General features: G+C 30.7%; 2 protein-coding genes across 2 annotated transcripts; both read right to left on the reverse strand.

Annotated features, from left to right (window-relative positions):
* Nucleotides 1-4,492: 4,492 nt before the first annotated feature.
* On the reverse strand, nucleotides 4,493-5,401 carry LOC108904909 (enhancer of split mbeta protein-like). The gene has a single exon (XM_018707630.1). It carries the CDS (start codon nucleotides 5,399-5,401, stop codon nucleotides 4,583-4,585), a length of 819 nt encoding a protein of 272 aa, XP_018563146.1. The 3' UTR covers nucleotides 4,493-4,582.
* Nucleotides 5,402-21,024: 15,623 nt separating this feature from the next.
* On the reverse strand, nucleotides 21,025-22,084 carry LOC108904915 (enhancer of split mbeta protein). The gene has a single exon (XM_018707640.1). The coding sequence runs from the start codon at nucleotides 22,009-22,011 to the stop codon at nucleotides 21,388-21,390; it is 624 nt and encodes a 207-aa protein (XP_018563156.1). The 5' UTR covers nucleotides 22,012-22,084; the 3' UTR covers nucleotides 21,025-21,387.
* Between the last annotated feature and the right edge of the window lie 244 nt (nucleotides 22,085-22,328).

Genomic DNA, 22,328 nt, shown 5'->3' on the forward strand with positions numbered 1-22,328 from the left:
CCCCAATATTATTCGCTATTTGAAATATATTCTAATTGTTTTTGTCCAAGCAATATGTAGGATAATTCAAAATCATCTCTAAATAATGAGAAAAATTTAATTAATGAAGTATGTCGAGTATAAGATTTGCTCGATTATGAAAAATTATTTCTTGATGATATGTTCAGATCAGAAAGTGCTTTCATGGAGAAAAAAAAATCGGAATTTGCGAAATAGAGAATTAAAATAGGGGTTGCCGATGCTGAAACCTCGAAAAAGTTTGTACATCTTTGTGCATAATATGTATACCTATGTATATTTTTTCATATCTAATTACAAAAATGTTTTTTTTTTCTCTTTTGACAAAAGTTTTTTTTTAACTTAAACTTATGTAATATTTAATTTGATAATATTCTTTTTAAAAAACACGCTTTCTGTTATTAGCTACGTATCTTATTTTTTACTTTATTAGAAGAAGCCATGTGAAACACTTGAATTTTTTCTATAAATTAATTTAATATTTCTTATTTTTAATACTTTTTAACACAGCAGCTTTTATTTACATAACATAAGAGCAACGAACAAAACAACATAGATAAAGCAAAACAAAATTAAATAGTAAATTTAAATATTACAAAAAAATGTTCGAAGTGCCATTATTGTGGTATTCTATAAAATATTATTTTGTTCCAAGTAGCTGAAAATTTATACAATTTCTTCGAGGTCATGTTTTTTCCAAAATTCGAAGAATCTTCTACATAACTTGGTAACCCCGCACTAAAATGATAAACTGTTTATATTACCATATACAGAATTTTCTCGGAAATCCATATGTTTAAAAATATACAGGGTGCTCCATTTAAAAAATGAAATATTTGGCGTGTTCTGTTTTTACTCGTCACTCTGTACGCTACAAATTAATTTTGCAGTTTAGATTTCTTGATTCTGTACAACTTTTATATAAACTTTTTTTCTGTATTATGAGTAACAAGGGAGTTATTTTACTTTCTCGCACTAATGGCCCATCCTGTATATGTAACATGTAATCCTTTTCGTAATCCCAGGGACGAAAGTTTCTAATTTAATTTATTTCGAAATTTTTTTTATCGTGAAAGTGCTCTTTGTACGCCTAGAAATCCTTCCCAAAACATAGTATAGGTCCTACATTTTGATATCAAAATACATATGACTATTTTAATTGTTACCAGCCGCCACTGATGTATTGATGGAAAATATTAAGCGACACTGTTTAAAATCATTCTAGTAGATTTCATAAACTACAAATAATTCGAAGGGAAGAAATAAGTTATATCCATCTTAAATCTTTAGATTTTATTTAGGTAGGTACCTACCTAGTAAAGTAGGTAAATAAAAATAATTTTCTCGGTAAACTTAATTATTCTTGTATTGCCTCTTTCAATATTATTTTACAAATATATTGAGATGTACACTTATGTATGTATTGTTTTTATTTTTGGCGAAAATCCGATTGGTACGTAACTTCAACATTAAGGGCCAAATTCAGATACATACCTAAATCTATACTAACCTTTCACTCATATCAAACTTACATAATATGTTTCACACAACTTATCATCTCATCATCAATTCTGGTATTTAGAAATGTGCATAAATGAGTGACTAACTTGAGTGTGCATCAAACCACAAATTACTAGATTAGGAAATAGTTGGCTACTCAAATATTACCAAAAATATGTCATCAGTGGAAACCTAATGTCACAGTATTTCTTTATTTTCAATTTCAATAAGTCACGTTGAAAATATATACATAATAAATTACATTTAAATAATAAATAATTAAAATCAGAAGGTTTAATTAATTATCGAGGTAAAAACGATCCTCATATAATCCATGATATTCCAAGTAATAATAATCATATTTAATTCATTTTCCCTACTATGACTATGTACTTCATACAGAGAAGATTGAGTGACAAGCAATGATTTAAGACGTATGTAACAGAACTAATTTCTAAAAAATAATTATAATTTTATATATCATTCACGTAATATCCTTTATTGAATAGCAGCTGGACTTAATTATTTGTAAAATATAATGCTAGAATGTTATGAAACCACAAAATTAATAAATTATGATAAGCACACGTCAAATATCACTAAGATGTTACTAACTTAGCACTCATTTGTGAGGTCGATTTGAGTGATATACGGTTAGGGTGAGTTTAGTAAGAAATAAGTGTGAGTGGAACTTTAGTGCGATTTATGAATTTGGACCTAAATCTTAATAATTTGAGTTAATAAGACATTTTGGTATGAAATACACATGAAATATGTACAGGGTGGCACAAAAGTATGGAAACCCCTGAATAACTCGTCAAGAGTGTATTTTCTTGAAAAATGATAAATACCGTAAAAATTTTGAATCATTTAAGGAATGGTGTGGGCACAAATCCTAAAAAAAATTAAAATATTTATGCTAACTATTTTTTTTCCTGATGGTTAAATTGTCCTTAAAATGATATTTTGAACAATGTTTGTACATATTTTTAGATACACTCTAAATGTATACATTTACGTATTTTAAACTTAAAATTGTAACTCGAAAATTCTAAATAAAGCGAACTATATATTTTTCTCTGAAATACTGTTAGAAATAAAATGCCTCCAACTAATGGCCGAAAAACTTAATAGCTTAGAAATTTTGGGGTTTACATTGACAATGTGGTTGACATTTTGGTATATAAATTCAATTGTTTTTAATTATTTAAATTATTAGCCCAAGTTCCATTATTCTACATAAATATTTTCAAGATATTTGAATGTGTTTTTTTTTTAATTTCAGGACCCTATATCTCTGAAACCATTAACTTTAGACTAAAGGTGGTTCGTTAAGATTTTCTTGCCTAAAATAATCGAAGGAACATGCTCTTGTCATGACAAGGATGTAAAAACACTGAAAAAAATATTTATTTTACTGTTAGAAAAGAAATTTCGAAAATTCAGTAATAGATAGATAGATAGATAGATCGCTTTATTTGACCATTTGATATACAATAGTACATTTATGGCAAGTCAGAATACACAAAAAAGAACACAAAGATAAAAACTAGTATGTGTACATAAATAAAATTACTAAAAAAAAAGAACTTACACACAACATAAATAAAACGTACATTAGATGTTATTCGTAATATGGCATCGCCAGAAAAATCTTCAACTGTATAAAAGCAAAACCTAAGCAAATGTTTCTTAACTACTAATTTAAAACGTGTCATATTTAACAGTCTAATAGAGTATGGAAGTTTGTTATAAAGCTTCACATTTAAAGAATTATGTGCTGATTTGGATAGTACGGAAGCCGTCAGCTCTAAGCATATTAGCATTTCTTGAATTATGACTGTGAATATCTGACTGCAATGCAAATCTGGTTATATTCTTATGAATTTCAACAACCTGGAAAAAAAATATAAACAAGGAAGGGGTAAAATACCAAGGGAAATAAAAAATTGTTGACAATGTTCTTTGCTATTCACATTAGCCATGACTCTAATTGCTTTCTTTTGCAAGCGAAATATTTTTATAGATTGTCTGCAATTGCCCCACAGAAAAACTGCATAGCATATGCGAGAATGAAAAAAAGCAAAATAGGACATTATTAAAGTATTTAAATCAACTATATTATTTAGCTGTCGTAATAAAAAAATGGTGCTTGGGAGCGACTATCTATACCCATATTCAAAAATACCAAACGTTTTTCTGTCGTTCTTTTTGTCTTCATTCTATTATAGCTAATTTTTCGTACTACCCTTATCAATTTCATATTATCCTGTAAGACTTTCATAATTATGATTTTTTTAAATAACAAAATAATAATAATAGCTATGTGCGATACTTAACTACCTTGTACTTAGCGTTTTGCTTGTTTTGGGATATCTAGTCATTTTTCTTATCACCGAAAAATGTATTTTATATTACCTACACAACACACAACTTTGTATTTTCTTGAAAAATAATTGATTAATTTTATACATATTTTGAACTTTTCAAATGTTTTGAAATATGCCAACATATATAAAACTAATATTTTTTAGAAGCAAAAATACTGACGAAAGATAATGGAATTCTTTCATTTTCTTGAAATCTCAAACACATAAGTAGGTACAAGGAATCGTGGGAAGAAATAAAATTTTAAAAACGCTAAATAATCGACTATTTACTTAGTTATTTTTGTGTAACGTTACATCAATAGAATAGAATATACCTAGATAAATAATTGATAATCCATTATTTAAAGTTATTGTTTTATTTTAACCATTTATAGGTAACTTGTGTCTGGTATATGTGTTCATTATTACCAATTATCATTACTAATATGTTTAATAAATGTTTGACAATAAATAAAACCAATCCATATAAGAATTAAAACATATTTATTAAAAATATTTTATCACAGATATCTTAAGAACTAATTTATAATTTTTGATAGATTTCAAACATATAAATACATTAACTATCACAGACAACCCTAACCTATTAATTAAAGCTTTGAAAAATATTAATCTAATGTTAAAGCCAAAATATTGAGCAAATTGAAAGAACGAAAACAAATGTCTCTTAAATTTTACCAAGGCCTCCAAACGGATTCGGATTTCTGCGTGTTCACTGAAGAATAATCCATAGGGCTAGGCGAATTCCTCAAGGAAGAAGGCGTCAAGGGTATCGAGTACTGATCGTGGTGGACGTCCTCATGAGCGGGAGAAGCCGGAGGAGTGTAGGCACTAGGCACGTCAACAATTAACGGAGACACTTTGTCCATTTTTTTCAAACTGTGGCCGAGGTGGGTCATGAGCTTGGTACCCAAGTGGATGTCGACCCCAGGGGTGGACGCTAGGCACTTGGACACCTCCTTGGCACAGGTGGTGAAACCAGAACGGAATCTATCCGCTTCCAGGGTGGGATTCGCGGATAGCCGCTGCTGACGTTTCAACTTTTGAAGGTGGGCGACTGTGAGTTCTAGGATATCCGCCTTTTCTAGCTTGGAGACGTTATCCCCGTCGGTGGCGAGGGCGAACACCATGAGTTCTTTGAGTTCGTCCAAACAGCGGTTGATTCTCGCTCTGCGTTTTCTTTCTAGCATGGGCTTCATCACTTTCCTGTACTGCATAGTACGGGATATGGGCTGCGACTGGTCCTCGCAAGGCAAGACGGCGTAAGAAGACATTTTCGACTGTAAGGCACTGGCGAAGGTACACTCGAAGCAACTACTGAGAGCGTTCGACTCTGAATGGCTTCCTAACTGGAAGAATTTTAGTTTTATAGGGGTCGGGGGCCAGGTGCAGAGCTGAGGGAAGCTCGAGTCGTGGGAACCGTGCAGCACAGGGTACGATTTGCGTCTATGAGAATAGAGAAAAGGACGGATGGCATGGCGGGTACGCTCCATATGTTTCGAGGATGAATTGGTGTAAGTTATTCGAATTAATTTAGAGCGTGCATGGGAACGTGGACTATGGGAACGTGTCGTTCGCGCGCTAGTCGCGAGAGCGACGGCTGCTCCTCTTGGATATCTTTTTAATAGTGTTTTGATTGTCTTGGATGCTTTATGTTATCACTTTTTATGTTATGAAAAAAAAGTTTATTAAATATACAAGATGTTTTGGAAAATGTAACATAAACTCAGAGTTGACAGAACTTAAATAAATAAGACGAATTTTTCCTATGGACCAAGAGCCTATCGTTTCTATTTTTGAGATAAAAGGAGTCAAATACGAACTTATAAAATTAAATTTTAGCCATATCTTTCCAAAAAAAAAACAATGCAATGCATTGAAATTTGATGTTTGGTAGTAGTTTTTTTACCATGTGCTAAAGGTCCCTAGCTTCGACTGTACCCACCCATACAGCACAGTGACATTCGTAGGATGTACTGAGGATAACTTTTCAGGATATATAGGATATCCTCGGATAGGTACACAATCAGCTCAGGATGTACCAGGGATATCCAAATGGAACCGCCTGGGCTTTGCTTTTGACGTCCTGAGGACATCCGCATGGCTATATACAAGACATTGTCAGGTTATCAGTGGATCAAATGAGGACAACCTAGGCTTTACTATTGATGTTCTCAGGACATCAGCCGGGCTATTATCAGGTTATCAGTGGATCAAATGAGGACAACGTAGGCTTTACTGTTTATGTCCTCAGGACATTAGCTGGGCTATGTACAGCACATTTTTAGTACTTATTGGGCTAATAAAAAAATTACAGGGTGGTATTAAATATTTCTATAGATCAAATACGTACCTAATTTCCAAAACATTTGCTTGCCATTTCCACTCCATCTAATATTTTTTATTCAAAAAAATATTGACACAAAAAAATGAAAAGGGAAATCTGATCATTTATCTATTCGGTTATAATATGTAATACGAGATTTGATTTCTTTGATTACCACTGGAATAAAAATTGACAATACAATATCTTGGATCTGTTGATTCGTCATAAATACGTGAAGGGTAGTTTTAAAATTCTCTTTTCATGAAATATAGACATTTTAACATTTTTCTGCAAGAAGTATTCCATCGTTGATACATGTATGTATTTTTTAAACATTTTACTCACCCACATACTAAAATCTGACGAGAATATTCTGTAACATAGCCACTGGCAGATATTTTTCTGTTTAAGACTACATACAAATTTTCAGAAACATCTCCAAATTATTAGATATACACATCAATGGTTCATATTATTCATAAAACTGGTTTGAGGCATTTTTTTAAACTGGAACAAATAAGACCTAAAGAGAATAAAATATAATCTTTAACAGCACTTCTGGATTTAAAAAAAAAATATGTTAAAAATCTGACCTCAAAAAAATTATGCTATAAAACGGTACTGGGTAAGATCATACCTAGCGACGTCTAGTAGATGGTCAAAAATTCATAAACTAACACATTTAGCATAATAGGAAACGTACCCTTTGCCAACTTTTAATACATCACGCTGTTTTTTGGAAATGGTATGGTTAAAATTTAGTTTTAAAATATTTTTTTAGATAAGGCAACTTAATTTAATATTACTTATTAGTCTTATTACAAAGGAGGTGCTTCTAAAAGGTTGTGCCTAATACTTGTCTAGAATACACTATACAGGGTGTCCTATTTAAGATGGATTTTTCTATAGCCTCGGTAATAATAATACAAAATTTCTTGACCTCTTAAAATTATCTTCTAATGATACACCCTGTGCATCATTTCTTTTAAACATTACTTAATTATATTTTTTCAAATTAAACATTAGTGAATTTTTTAATTTCTCTTCAAATTTAGGGCATACTTTGATAAATTGGTCTAAAATGTATCTACCCTTTCGGCATTATTCGACGAATAAATAAAATTGCGTTAGCAGCGTTCTCAAATATATCAAATCTCTCCGAAATTAAACATGATATTTTCAGCATTTGTTACAGTATGATCATTTGCATTACTTCGCACAATTCAGATAGAAAAATAGTAATTGCAGCTTTAGAAGTTCAAACTATTCATTTACGGATATTTAATTTTTTAATGGAGCCCTTTATTAAATTTGCTACTGATAAATGCAAAATTTGCTTTTTATCTATGAATATGACTTCAACATGATTTATATACTATCGAGGTGCATTTTAAAATTTATGGAACTAATTTAACTAACTCCAGCTCAAGATGTCTAAATGGACTAAGAAGGATTATCTTTAAAAATGGAATTAACCTGACCTGAAGATGTGAAGGAATTTATTGTTCAGGAAGCCAGTAGTATTGTACTTAAATACAGAAATTTCAGAAATGTTGCTTTTTCTTTTAATCTAATTAATTTTCTTTTTGTGTTTTGTTAAGGTATATGGGATCCAATTCTTATCGGTGTGAGAAATTCCTGGGTTTTCACAATTTTTATTACTATTTCACGTTAAAATATGGATGCAGCATAATGGCATATTTAAAATTAAGAATGACTGTAAAAATGATGATAAACATTAGAAAAATAGTTAGAATGTGAAAATTAAATTATTGTCAAATTTAATTTTTACGAAAATGTGATCATATTAGGTCTTGCAAATGAAAGGAAAATTAAACAAAATTAATTGAAGATCTACCATAATTATTATTCAAATTGTATGTCATATAGGTATTTTGCTACATGTGAAAAAATTAATAAAATAAACCCTTGTGCCAAAAGGATCAGGTTATTTTTATGAAAATAGTTTTGCCTAACTAAAAATCTCACACTGAAAAAAGAAGACAAATACAAAACACACACACTATACAGGGTGTCCAGAAATTAAACCGACAAACGAAGACAGCAAATTTTAGGAATGATATCGATTTGACATAAATCGTATAATCCAAAACTGCTTTCTAAGGGAGGTGGGGCCCTTTGAAGGTATTGCTCTTTTAATTGTTCAGGTTACTGTTTATCTGGAAAGTTGAAACTTGGGTTACGTGTTAAGTCTTATACGGACAGCCTTTTGATTAAAGATGAACTAATTGTAACGATAGGCGTCACATTTGGGAGGGTTAGCTGATATTTTTTAATAATATTTAAAATCTTCGACTTTTTAGTATTTTGAATATCAAAATCGAAAACCTCAAAGTATTCTAGATTAAAGAAGTACTTTTGAACTGTTGTCTTGAGTACCATATGCGAGAAAAATCTGTTTCAAATGTTTGTGTTTCTTTGCACATACGTTAATAAGAAAATTACAAAAAGCAAAATTCAATAAAAAAATTTGTATTAATAATATCACAAACTGGCAAAAATTATAACAAAACGACAATTAACAAAAATAAACAAACTTTAATTTATAAAAAAAGAAAAAATGTTATAAAAAATATCAGCTGACCCTCCCAAATGTGACGCCTATGGTTACAATTAATTAAAAGATCATCTTTAAATCAAAATGTTTTGCGTATAAGAGTTAACACATAACCTTTGTTATGATCATTCTTGATAAACAACGATCTGAACAATTAAAAAAAAGCAATGTCAACCGGCCATTTTCAAAGAGCTCTACCTTCCTTAGAAAGCATTTTTCGATAAGATGATTTATCAAATCAGTATCAGTCAAATCGATATGAAGTCACCTCTAGAATTTGCCGTCCTCGTTTGTCAGTTTAGTTTCCGAACACCCCGTATATTGCGTGGTTTAAAAAGTTGTTTACGTTTCGAAAATCTGTTTGTTTTCATCCTTTAAACTTATAACGACATTTCGTTTTCAATTATTTATGATAGTTTTATAATAATAACTTCATAATGTTTATCGTTTTGCTCGCATTTAAAATTATATTACCGTTAAACAGGTAGGTACTTCCATAAATCTAAAATAACTCGAGAATTATATGTTAGTAAGAAAAGTTCATAATACAGGATTTTTTTTCCAGAAACACCACGACTGCAATGCAATGCAATGTAGTTAAGAAAAAGTAATTGGCTTAAAAATGTTTTACCTATCCAGTATTACCCCAATAATAATTTTAACCGGTACCTATTACCCGAAATCACCTCAGAAAAACTTAATACTCAAAATTAACCAACCACACCTAAATGTTTGATAAATACGTAAGTTAAAATAACTTGTTCACTTATTATTTACGTTGCTCAAATCTTACAACTTTGCCTGAACCCTTCGCTCTGTAATTGCTTAAGTGGAGCATTTTTTTTTCAGCATTTTAGAAAATCTAAGCAAGTTAGAAAGAACATCTCTTCACTGTACCAGTTATATGTTTTTTTCAGGGTATAAGGCAACTGATAATATATTCCAAACATGGAAAAAAACATATTTTTACCTCCTATGTTTATCTTACGTTTCCTGAATTTTGCACCGCCTGTTGAACATACAAAACCGCATACGGTATAGTCCTTCCGAAGTCAGTTGAACATGCATAAAAAAACGAGCAATAAAATTTAATGAGTTTCATGGGCGTCCCTAAAAAAATTTTCTGCTAAAGGTAAAAAATTATAATAATTTGTATACAATGTGTAGAAAATTAAATGTTCATTTGGCCAACAACATATTTTAATTATTTACCTATGTCCTCAAACAATTTTATTATATTGGTGGTAAATTTTGTTTTGTTCCGTTTCAAAAAGTCTCCAAAATGCCATGCTGTGATAATATTAGTAAACAAAATATCCCTCTTATTTCTCCCTTTCGCAATTGCAATATGAATGATTGATAGAAGGTGCCTATAATAAATTAAAATTGCCTGATTCACACCAAATTCCGCACTGTAGCACTGCAATGCTGGGCAATTTATGAACCACTTGTCGCCTGCTGTGATTTATTGCCCAGAAGCTCAATACAACTGTGCTCGTTTTCCTTTGGCCGCTCTCGCATTCTTCAACTGGTTGTATACATTTCTACCACCTACACGTTTATTTCGACCAGACCTATATATGGGTATGGCTAAATAAATATTGGAACAAGTTTTTCAAATATTTCAATACCGAGTTGCTGCTTAACGACCGAGCCTGGTACATACCTTGAAATTATAGGTTCTTCAATTGACTTCGGAAAAACTATACTATAAACGGAATCTCAGTCCGTAGAATGCTTTTCGGATACTATTAACACATGCATGAATCACAATTATCGAGTATCTTTACTTTGCTGGACAAAACAGGACAGGTACATTTTCTGATGTTTACATGTTCTCTCTGATCTTTCAATTAGAAAAATTAAAGGAATTTGCTCTAGTTCAGCGTTACATTTTGTTACTTCCTGGATAGATCTCCTTGTTCTATCACTGTTTTACTAAAAGTGCGATTTCTTGTCTATAAAACACAAGCCTTAAGAGAAACTATTCCACGCTTGATAATTTAACTTCATTATCAACATCAAACACTAAATGGTGTAACTACTCGTATTTAGAAGCATTTCATAATGATAAGAATGATCTGACTACCTGACTCCAATTCTTTCACTTTTCTCTTTTTATATAATTTTTAATAAATAGTTTTAGAACTAATTTCGATTTATCAACTGTAGAATGTTTATTCTAAATTTTAAAAATTAATAACTCGGAATAGACTGTTTTCATTGAATAAAGTGGGAGACACCAGTCAGAAACAATATTATTTTAATTCACTTATCCTATATCCAATCCAATAAAAACGACAATATTAAAAGACAGAGACAAAAGCATGCGTACATTTAAATATTACAGTATCTAAAAAATTGATCAAAAGAATTAAATGCTTGGCTAGCAGAATTTTTTATTCTCTACATTGCTAGGTAAAATATCGATCCATAATCAGGTAACAGATTTTAGCTGGTATACTGACGAATTAGATAAATCATTAGCCCAAGTTTCACAACTTTACGTAACAGATCTTCAGAAACATTTGAATATGATCTATTTTAAACTTCACAGTCCTCGAAACCCAGCGGCTTTTAAACACTGATTCATATGGTTTTTTGATCTAATGCGGCGGCTACACGACAGCGACTTGCCTGTACGGTATGGTTTGCGCAATAAACACGGAATACTGTGTTGTGGCCACACGATGCAGGTAAGACCGTGCAAGCTGCAGACACTGCAGGCAGCAATCAGTACGTTTCTCAGGAATATGTATCCAAGCGAAGAATTTTTGGTATTAGCCTCTTTCTATTTTACATTAGTAAAATAATAATAATAAATAGACGTCATCGTTCAAAATGGTCAAAAAATGGCTTCTGAACAGAAATATACATTCACATATAAATTTAATGAAGGATTTGAGAGAAGATCCCGACGATTGGCGTAATTATATGAGAATGGATGAAACGGCTTATGGCGAATCTATGTACATATGTACAGTGTGTTTCACTTAAAGTCGGGACACCTCCGTATTTAGGAAAAATGCCTACTTTTTGATATTATACTTTTTGACATGTGATCCTTTATACGGCCTACAATCATTAAGAAAAGACTCTCAAAAATTAAAAAACATATTAGGCATTTTTTTAAGAAAGAAATGGATAGCATTTTCGAATTGATCACACCTCAAAACTTTAAATACTAAATTTGAATATTATAGCTTTTACAGGGTGTTCACAAAATAGGTGCAAACTTCGAAAAATTCCACGTATTGCAGAGTATCCTGTATTAAGAGTGGAAAATATTTTCAAGATATTTTTCATAATTTTATTAACCGAAAGTATATCCATGCAGTTTCATTGGTTTCACTCATACAGGGTGCTGACAATAGGACAAGCAAATTATATATATTTTTTATTATACCAGAAATGAGTTTTAAAAAAAAGGGCCTAATTATTTGATCACATAAAATCCTACAAAACACGTTAAATTTTTAATTTACATTTATGTAATATAATTAGACAAGCATGTCGACAAATAACACTACATCAGTTGAGAAAAGTTATTAAAAATAAGAGGAGACGAATTGAAGAGTGCATGATGGACTAATAGAAAATAGTAATACATATTTAAATATTATTTCGTTGTGAAACTCATTTCTGGTANTGCTTTTCGGATACTATTAACACATGCATGAATCACAATTATCGAGTATCTTTACTTTGCTGGACAAAACAGGACAGGTACATTTTCTGATGTTTACATGTTCTCTCTGATCTTTCAATTAGAAAAATTAAAGGAATTTGCTCTAGTTCAGCGTTACATTTTGTTACTTCCTGGATAGATCTCCTTGTTCTATCACTGTTTTACTAAAAGTGCGATTTCTTGTCTATAAAACACAAGCCTTAAGAGAAACTATTCCACGCTTGATAATTTAACTTCATTATCAACATCAAACACTAAATGGTGTAACTACTCGTATTTAGAAGCATTTCATAATGATAAGAATGATCTGACTACCTGACTCCAATTCTTTCACTTTTCTCTTTTTATATAATTTTTAATAAATAGTTTTAGAACTAATTTCGATTTATCAACTGTAGAATGCTTATTCTAAATTTTAAAAATTAATAACTCGGAATAGACTGTTTTCATTGAATAAAGTGGGAGACACCAGTCAGAAACAATACTATTTTAATTCACTTATCCTATATCCAATCCAATAAAAACGACAATATTAAAAGACAGAGACAAAAGCATGCGTACATTTAAATATTGCAGTATCTAAAAAATTGATCAAAAGAATTAAATGCTTGGCTAGCAGAATTTTCTTTTTCTATACATTGCTAGGTAAAATTTTGATCCATAATCAGATAATAAATTTTAGCTGGTATACTGACGAATTGGATAAATCATTAGCCCAAGTTTCATAACTTTACGTGACAGATCTTCAGAAACATTTGAATATGAGCTTTTTTAAACTTCACAGTCCTCGAAAACCAGCGGCTTTTAAACACTGATTCATAAGGTTTTTTGATCTAAAATGTTAGAAGGAACCACCTCCTTAAGTTATTACAACCTACACTTAGAAAACAACCCGAATATTAGATGTCGTTTGTTATATACGTTTGTTAACTGCATAATTGAAAGGCATATTAATATTAAAATAAACATGTTTTTATTTATTTGCAATTGTAGCAGTAATAGTTAATTTAGTATTTATATTATTTATTTCAGTGCAATTGTAATAGTAATAGTTTGTTTAATATTTACAATTCAAAAAGTTTAATATTAAATAGTTTGAAATTTGTAAAATTTACTTTTCGTTTATTTAATTTAAACTAACCACTTTCAAACTTATAACAATTTAAACATAAAATTGCAAAAAAATAAGTATCTATTATTCTACATACATAATAAACTATTAAGTAATTTTAATTTAAACGAATCATACCGGAATTTATAGGTTACTTAGTTTTCTCAGTGTATACTTAATTATTTGTTATAAGTAGTAGAAGACGAACTGTTATCAACAGGTGTCCATAATTAAGTGCCGCTACATTCCACCGTGGGAACGGGGTAGTTTCGGTTCACTGGGACAGAAAAAGGAGGGACGGCTGTGTTCACCCCGTCCATATGTTTGTTGAGTGAATTGCAGGAAGCGGTGCAGCTTGATAGAACGTGCCGTTCACGCGTTTGACGCGAGGATGTCTTGATACTCTAGAGTCCTAGAAACTGGAACTCGGGTAACATTTCGACGTTCCGTTGACAGTACGTTTTTCAAGTTTAGTCCAAGCATTATAGAGAAATGCTTACAGAAATTATTACCTGGACAAAAAAAATATGACCGTATAGAAAATTAAATTTTAAATTGAGTTTCTTGTTCTTTAAACTCGATCCAATATGGCGAACATGGTTAAAAAAAATCGCAAAGTTGAAAAAAACGGTTTTTCTAAAATAACTAAAAAAATATAGCACGGATTGAAAAATTTTAAATGAGAAAGTTGTAGGTTTTAAAAAGATCTATCGACTGATTTTTTGAAAGTATCGATTGCTTTGTTACTTTTCGAGATATATCGAAAAAACCGTTAAAAATCTTCTCTTTTCTCTTCTTCTATAACTCGTTTACATTTACGTGCCCATATTTGCTATTTACTGCAAGCATAGCCCGCGGCAAGCCAAAAAAGTACATTTTTGAAAAATTTAAAAATATTAATTATTTTTCGAGATATATCGATTTTTTGAAAAAAAGGCGCTCTCGAAAATTGGCTAGATCTTCTCAGCGGATAGCCCTACAGTAACGATTTTCGGTTTATTTTCTTCGTAAAGAGTTATATTATCATGCTGTTAAAAAATGTTGACGATTTTATTAATTTTAAGGATCAAAAAATGACTTTGAATAAGTTGCACTTTTTTGGGTATGTTTTTTTCAAATTACTATTTCAATTTTTATTTTATGAAAATGACTTTTAAAGAAAGAAAACTAAACATTTACGGGTCTATTTTGCTTCTAAGGCGAAAATGCTATAATATTCGTGTTTAGCTACCCCAGATTAAGTACAAAAAAATAATAAAAATTGAAATAGTTATTTGAAAAAAACATACCCAAAAAAAGTGCAACATTTTCAGTCATTTTTTGATCCTTAAAATTAATAAAATCGTCAACATTTTTTAACAGCATGATAATATAACTCTTTACGAAGAAAATAAACCGAAAATCGTTACTGTAGGGCTATCCGCTGAGAAGATCTAGCCAATTTTCGAGAGCGCCTTTTTTTCAAAAAATCGATATATCTCGAAAAATAATTAATATTTTTAAATTTTTCAAAAATGTACTTTTTTGGCTTGCCGCGGGCTATGCTTGCAGTAAATAGCAAATATGGGCACGTAAATGTAAACGAGTTATAGAAGAAGAGAAAAGAGAAGATTTTTAACGGTTTTTTCGATATATCTCGAAAAGTAACAAAGCAATCGATACTTTCAAAAAATCAGTCGATAGATCTTTTTAAAACCTACAACTTTTTCATTTAAAATTTTTCAATCCGTGCTATATTTTTTTAGTTATTTTAGAAACACCGTTTTTTTCAACTTTGCGATTTTTTTTAACCATGTTTGCCATATTGGATCAAGTTTAAAGAACAAGAAACTCAATTTAAAATTAAATTTTCTAAACGGTCATATTTTTTTGTCCAGGTAATAATTTCTTCAAATTTAACATTAATCCGTGACAGAATGCTTGGACTAGTTGTAGTCGTTGCCAAAACTAAAAATCAAGTACATAGGTACCAAATATTTGCATTTAATTCAGTGCCTTAAAATTAGTCAATATGACAATTACTTGTGAGTGGCATCGACTTCAAATTATCGAACATTAATAGGTACTGATGTTTTGAATTTTTTTTCTTTTATGAGTTTATGGAACCACGTTAGAGTAGAGAATATTATCAATCAGAATAAATGTTAATGGATTTTTTAACTGTAAATACATACTTTATATTTTTCAACTTAATTTGCTATAAAAAAGGTTATTTGGTAGATTCATGAATTATGTTTGATTGTGAGACATCTTGTTTATACAGAGTCCCTTAATTCGACAGCCGAATTTCTACAGGGTGTTCTTTTATTTATAGAGGGTGACAAAAAACCTGTCTTCAAAAGCCTTCCTGATAAAATAATGTTGAACTTTTTTGTCACTTGAAAAATGCTAGTTTAGGTTGCTTGAAAAAGTGATGGGATATTTTATAATTTAGTCATGGTAGCCGTGATGGCGTGATTTCATTTTCACATACATACATATTTGAATGTTTTTAAATATTTAAGGTTATTAGTAAAGCTATTGTTATGTTCCATCAGTTTGTATTCATTAGTATGAATTAAATGTTAAATATGTAATATAATAATTTAAATACCGTTTTTACAATTTTCTTTCTGTTTTTTTATTATGTATCTAGAATACGTTACAGGTCTTAAATAGTTGTATATAGTGTTTAGAAACATTTGTTTGTATCTGAAAACGAAGAATCCATCTTTATTTGATGTTATCTTTAGTAATAATTTGTGATATATTTTTTAATTTTATTCGGAAACCGAGTGTATAATGTTTCAAGAGCAATCATTTTTTTCATGCTGTAGTGTTTAAACCTGTATTTTTCAAGATACCAAAAATTTTCAATATTTTTTTATCTAACTGGTTTTGAAAAAGTAGTTCACTTTTTGTTCACTATAGAATAGAATAGAATAGAATATACCTAATAGAAGTTTATTGACCATCAATAGATAAAAAACAGTGAGACAATAAGTTATCAAAAGCCAAAAACGTGTACTAAATTTGGCACTAACTTTTTAACTAGTATAGAAGAGAAAGAAAAAGAAAATTTTGTGAACAGGTCATTTTCAACTTATTCAAAATTTTCGCAAAGAATTGACCACCAGTTTATTTGAACTTTGCCACTGGTTTGTCTAACTTTGATCTGTATTTTGTGAGCAATTTTACTATCACATGTGAGATGCCTTAAATCAATTTTACATTTAACAATATCCGACCAAAAAAATATTCAATTTGTTAAGAAATTGTCGCAATTCGCTGTGTGTAGGTCACTTCGAGCATATACTCCTGCTCGAAGGTAGGTCATTGGTGCCACATTTTAACATTTTGAACGAACTGATTTATTCTCATTTCATTTTCAGGATAGAGGTCCTTTTGACAAAGATTGCAGTTAATAGCAGCTATTAGTAACTACTCAGAGTTGTCCTCCAGTGGCGAAATTAACATACAGCAAAAGGGAGCAGCACGGCGGCAGGGAGGGAGGGGGTGGCAGGTCATTGGGGCGGATTCTTCTTCTTACTCCACTCCATAGTAATTTAATGTTTTTAATAGGTAATAGTATAAATATAATATATGCAAATTATAAATTTGAATATGAACTGCTAGCGCCAAAACCCGATGTAAAAAATAGTTTTAGAAAATTCTACATTTTATATAGGATGATTAATTAAAAATGGCAGGTTTCGGTTTTTGAAATATTAAAGGCTAAAATGTAGCGATTGGGCCAAACATGGCTTAAAACAAATATTGATGGTTTAAGAGGTACATGGTGCTGAAAATTAGAATTTTGTTTTGAAATTTCTCAATAATTTTTAAAATTTTTGAAGTCAACTTAAAAATTATCAGTTTTACTTTTTTTTGGCATTACAATGATAATTTTAGCGTACCTCATAGGAGACGCTAGTTATATCTACTCTTTGGTTCACAATTAGTTAAATCAGCTTTTTGTCCTCTATAACTATTGCTAAAACGGGAGATAATTTCAGAAGCGGATCACTTTCTATCTAAATTATTTTATTATTGAATTAAATTAAAAGTCAATAAAATAGAATTAGTTCCGACAGTCTCCATTTTTTCTTTTGCATCGATGAAACTTGGTCATCAATTTATTGAGTAAATAATTTCATGATCTTAAATATAGGTATAAGAAATTATTTATTGTAATTAATATTTTTAGTACCTACTTATGGCTAACAAGGTAAAAACATTAAATAACAACAAAATATTTATAAACAAAAATTATGATTATGCTAGGTCATAATAATAAAACATTCTTATTAACATTATTTTTATAAAAGCAGTTTTTTCTTTTTTGCAAGTCCTCCTTTTTATTAGATATTTACCATTAATAAAGTTTTTTATACATATGTGATGTTGTTAAATGTTATAAGTACTTAATTGGTCAATTTTAACTGCGAAATTAAATTCAGAACATTATTTTAACCCGGAAGATTATTTTTTCCTATCGACATTACTATGTAATTTTTCATTCTAAACCAGTCGCAGATGTGTGGCTAAATAAAGATATATACCTAAAGGATTAACTTTTTACCTCGTTAGCTTTTGGTATAAAATAGTACCTATACAGGGTAATTCAGGTTAAATCTGGATAACTTCAGGAATCGATAGAATAGGTTAAAATAATGTTAATTAATGATATAAACTCATTTCCTAAAGCGCATCGTTTCGGAGATAGAGGGCGTTGAAATTGAATTTTTTTCCGTTTTTCCCTCATAACTTTTAAACGACTCATCCGATTGAGGTGAAATTCGGAACACATACACTCCGTATGATCTTACATAAGCTTCTTAAGTTTAAACTATACATACCTCTCTTAGAAGTGTACTGTGTGTACCCACCTCCTACATTATTTCAAAACTTCATAAAAATTAATTAATTTCAATAAAACACTTACACGCCACATTTGTCTCATTATTTTTTAAATCTTTTGGTCTCTTGTTTTTTTCGATATTTGGCCTTGTTTCTGAGATAGGTATTCAATAAAATCCGTGACAGTGTGTAAATTTCATTTAACGTTATAGCAACCCATGAAAAACAAAACTCACAATGATTTGTATAAACTGACGTTTGTGAAAATCATCATTAAAAGTATTATTTTAAAAGTATTTTTAGTGCTAAGAAAAGGGAAAAAATCCTACATCAACGCCCTCTATCTCCGAAACAATGCAATTTGAGAAATAAGTTTATAACATAAATGAACATAACCTAACCTAACCTAACCTATTCTATTGATACCTGAAGTTATCCAGATTAAACCTGAATGACCCTGTATATATTTTTTTGAAAACGCTGAAGAATTATGGCAAGTAGGCACAATATAACTTCTGTTGATTGAAAATATTATATATTCTTATTGTAGGTACATAAAATAAATCATTAATTAAAAATTATATTCGAAATATCTTACTACATTCTAGAATTCCATTAATTCATTCTTAACATAAAACTGCGTGGAAATTTGTTGTCATCTACTGAATTATCATTTATGACTTAAATTGCAGAATAATTACCTCTCATTCATAGAAAATAACTCCTCGTTTGTGTACTTTGTAGCGATACCTACTAATTTGACATAAATAGTGATATCAGAATTTTCATATATTTCACCTATTTTAAAATAAAATTTAAAATATCCTAGATTTTCTATATCTATCAAGAGTTATATCACAGTTTACAATTTAAAAATAAAGTTCAGTATTTTTCGTTTTTTCTAAAATGATATTAAAATAACAAATATAGTGTAGACAACATACGCAAGTCATGTATGATAATGTAAAATTGGCCATCAGAAGAATTCTGTATTTTAAAAAAATAAAAATCTCCGTCAGTGGTTAACTATTTATTGATTTATTTGATATTTTACGTACAGATTCTGTGTAGCTATTTATCAACAAATTTAGAGACTATTTTACGTTACTATTTATTTCCAGATAGTTTCCTTTAATTTTGTATTTATTATACTGACATTTACCATTTACTTACTAGAATTGGGCCTTGAATGTAATAGCGAAGTACATATGTTGTTAAATTTTTATCTATAAGCTGTAGTATTCTTGCTAATAAATAACATTACCCTAAATATCAAACTCGGAGGTTTATGCATTTTTAGATAATCATTTTATTATTCTTTATAAACGTAAGAAATAATTGATCTGCTGCGCTATCGTTAAATATGTATAGGTGTGTGGTAGCCCACACAGTCCACGTGCTGGTCAATTTTATTATATGTTTGGAGTTTTTATAAAATATACGGCCGTTGCACAAACTAATAAAAAACAAAACTATATTTCTCTGTGTGGTAACAGATAATTTATAACATTACAAGAAGAGAAAACTTCAGCAACTTTGTATACTTAATTAATTTTGTCTAGAATCATAATTACACAGTTATAATAAATACCTATAATAAGGCAGCGAGTGTTGTTTCTCATTAAAATGTCTCTTTATCTAATGAAACTTTCAAAATAATTTATTATCGACAAGATAGTATTAGTTTTTCAAAGGGGTATAGGTACGTCTTTAATAATAACGAAGTGAAAACTTTTAAAATTAAATATTTAAACAAAAATGAATTGGACCGATCATTATGATGTGTTTTAAAATTCCGAACAGTTCAAAAATTAGAACATAGTTTTTATTAACATTTTCAAATTAATGTTTCATAATTTAATATGCCCAGACTTAACAGCCTTTAGCACAAGTTTGTGACTGTTAACTGGAAAACTAAAATATAACTACTAAATTATTATATTTATTTCAAATTATAATGAATGGAACATTTACTTGATCCTTGATCTGATTAAAACGAATAATAATGTGTTTATTCAACTATTTTTTCCTTTACTTGCTGTATAAAATTAATATCTAAGGAGATATTCCTATCGTCTTTGCTTCTGATATGTGGCGCCACCTCAAGCGTGAAATGAACTACTAACAACTTGAAAGTCCACCAGTAGATGTCGCCCAATGTAATAAAACACTTCAAAGCGCTAGAATTCCTCAAAAATCCTGAATTTTGAATCTATTCCCTAACAACGTTATGTGTATTCAATTAAATAATAGTATTTAAATTAAATTTATAGCATTTAGACGTAGAATTTGCTCCTCTGGTGATTTCTTATATAAACGATTAATGAAATATTTTCAACTCGTACTAAAATGTGCCATTCAACTAGATCAAATATGAGAATTAGTAGCACTTTTCACTTATTATTGGACATATTCAAATAGGTACTTACTTTATTATTTAAAAAAATTATTATATTATAATTATCGGCTTCAGTTCTGCGCCGTTTTCAAATCACATGTTTCAGATAATGTGTATATATTATTTTCTTATACAGCAGTCAAAAGAGGGAAAAGTACATAAATAAAATATATACATATATAACAAATCATATTTATTTAAAAAACGTAGTATTTTCAATATCAAAAATACGATAATTGTATCACAGTAATGCTTGCAATACAGATATTACAAAAAATAAGGCATAATAAACACATTTTTTTGATTTCGTTAATTAAATTGCCTTGGAAATCACAGGTACTGACATCAATATCACAAAACGATTAAATCTAATAATTCACCCCTAAAAATAAATTTAAAGCTTTTTTTATAAAGGGAGAGAGATCTTTCTCTAAAACTAAATCTACATATTAAAGCAATTGAGCAACAAATTGTTATGAAAGACAAAGTGAGATTTGTTCAAAATATTTACAAATACAAATTTTTTAAAAGTTTTCCCTTCACCAGGGCCTCCAGACTTCTTCTTTTTGCGCCACTTTTAACAGCCCGGCGGTGGAGCAATCCATTGGCTGACTCGGGGATGGAGAGTGCCTCGAAGACGTGGAGGATGCAGGCGTCAAAGGCATTGCGTAATTGTGGGTGATCCCTTCCAAGTTGGGGGAACCAGGGGGTGTGTAAGCAGAAGACACTTGAATCACTAGTGGCGACACTTTGTCCATATCATTGAGGCGGTGACCTAGGTGGGTCATCAGTTTTGTTCCCAACTGGACGTCGACTCCAGGGATGGCGGCAAGGCACCTGGACACCTCGTTGGCGCAATGCGTATACCCTGCTCTGAATCGGTCCGCATCGATGACGGGGTTGGTGGATAGTCTTTGCTGGCGACGAAGTTTGTGAAGGTGGCGCACTGTTAGTTCCAAAATATCGGCTTTTTCCAGTTTTGAGACGTTTTCTCCTTCACTCTGCAGGGCTGTCACCATTAGTTCTTTGAGTTCATCCAGGCAACGGTTAATCCTTGCCCTCCGTTTTCTTTCCAGCATCGGTTTCATGACCTTCCTGTACTGGTAGGTTCTCGAGATTGGTTGGGGTTCCTCGACGGTGGAAGACAACATTTCGTACGACATTTTAAAGCACTTGTTACACGGGTTAGCACACGAAGTGAGCGATAACAGAGTTAGACTCGGAATGACATCGGAATGGTAGGGGCTGGCTTTTATAACGGGCCCAGGTGTGGAGTAGAGTGAGTTAACAGACCCATGTTGGTGAGCCCGATCGTGGGAATCTCAGAGGCTATGGTGTTCCCACACTTTAGCCACCTGTGACCAGTCGAGCGCGTGCAGCTGCTTTCGCGCTGTCTTCCTTTAGCGAGAACTCTTTCTAGTACTGCTACTTTCCATGGACGGAGGGGAATATTTATTTACAAGGGTTCGACATTATAATA

Source organism: Anoplophora glabripennis, unplaced genomic scaffold, assembly GCF_000390285.2.
Source record: "Anoplophora glabripennis isolate ALB-LARVAE unplaced genomic scaffold, Agla_2.0 scaffold178, whole genome shotgun sequence".
Classification (NCBI taxonomy): Eukaryota; Metazoa; Arthropoda; class Insecta; order Coleoptera; family Cerambycidae; genus Anoplophora; species Anoplophora glabripennis.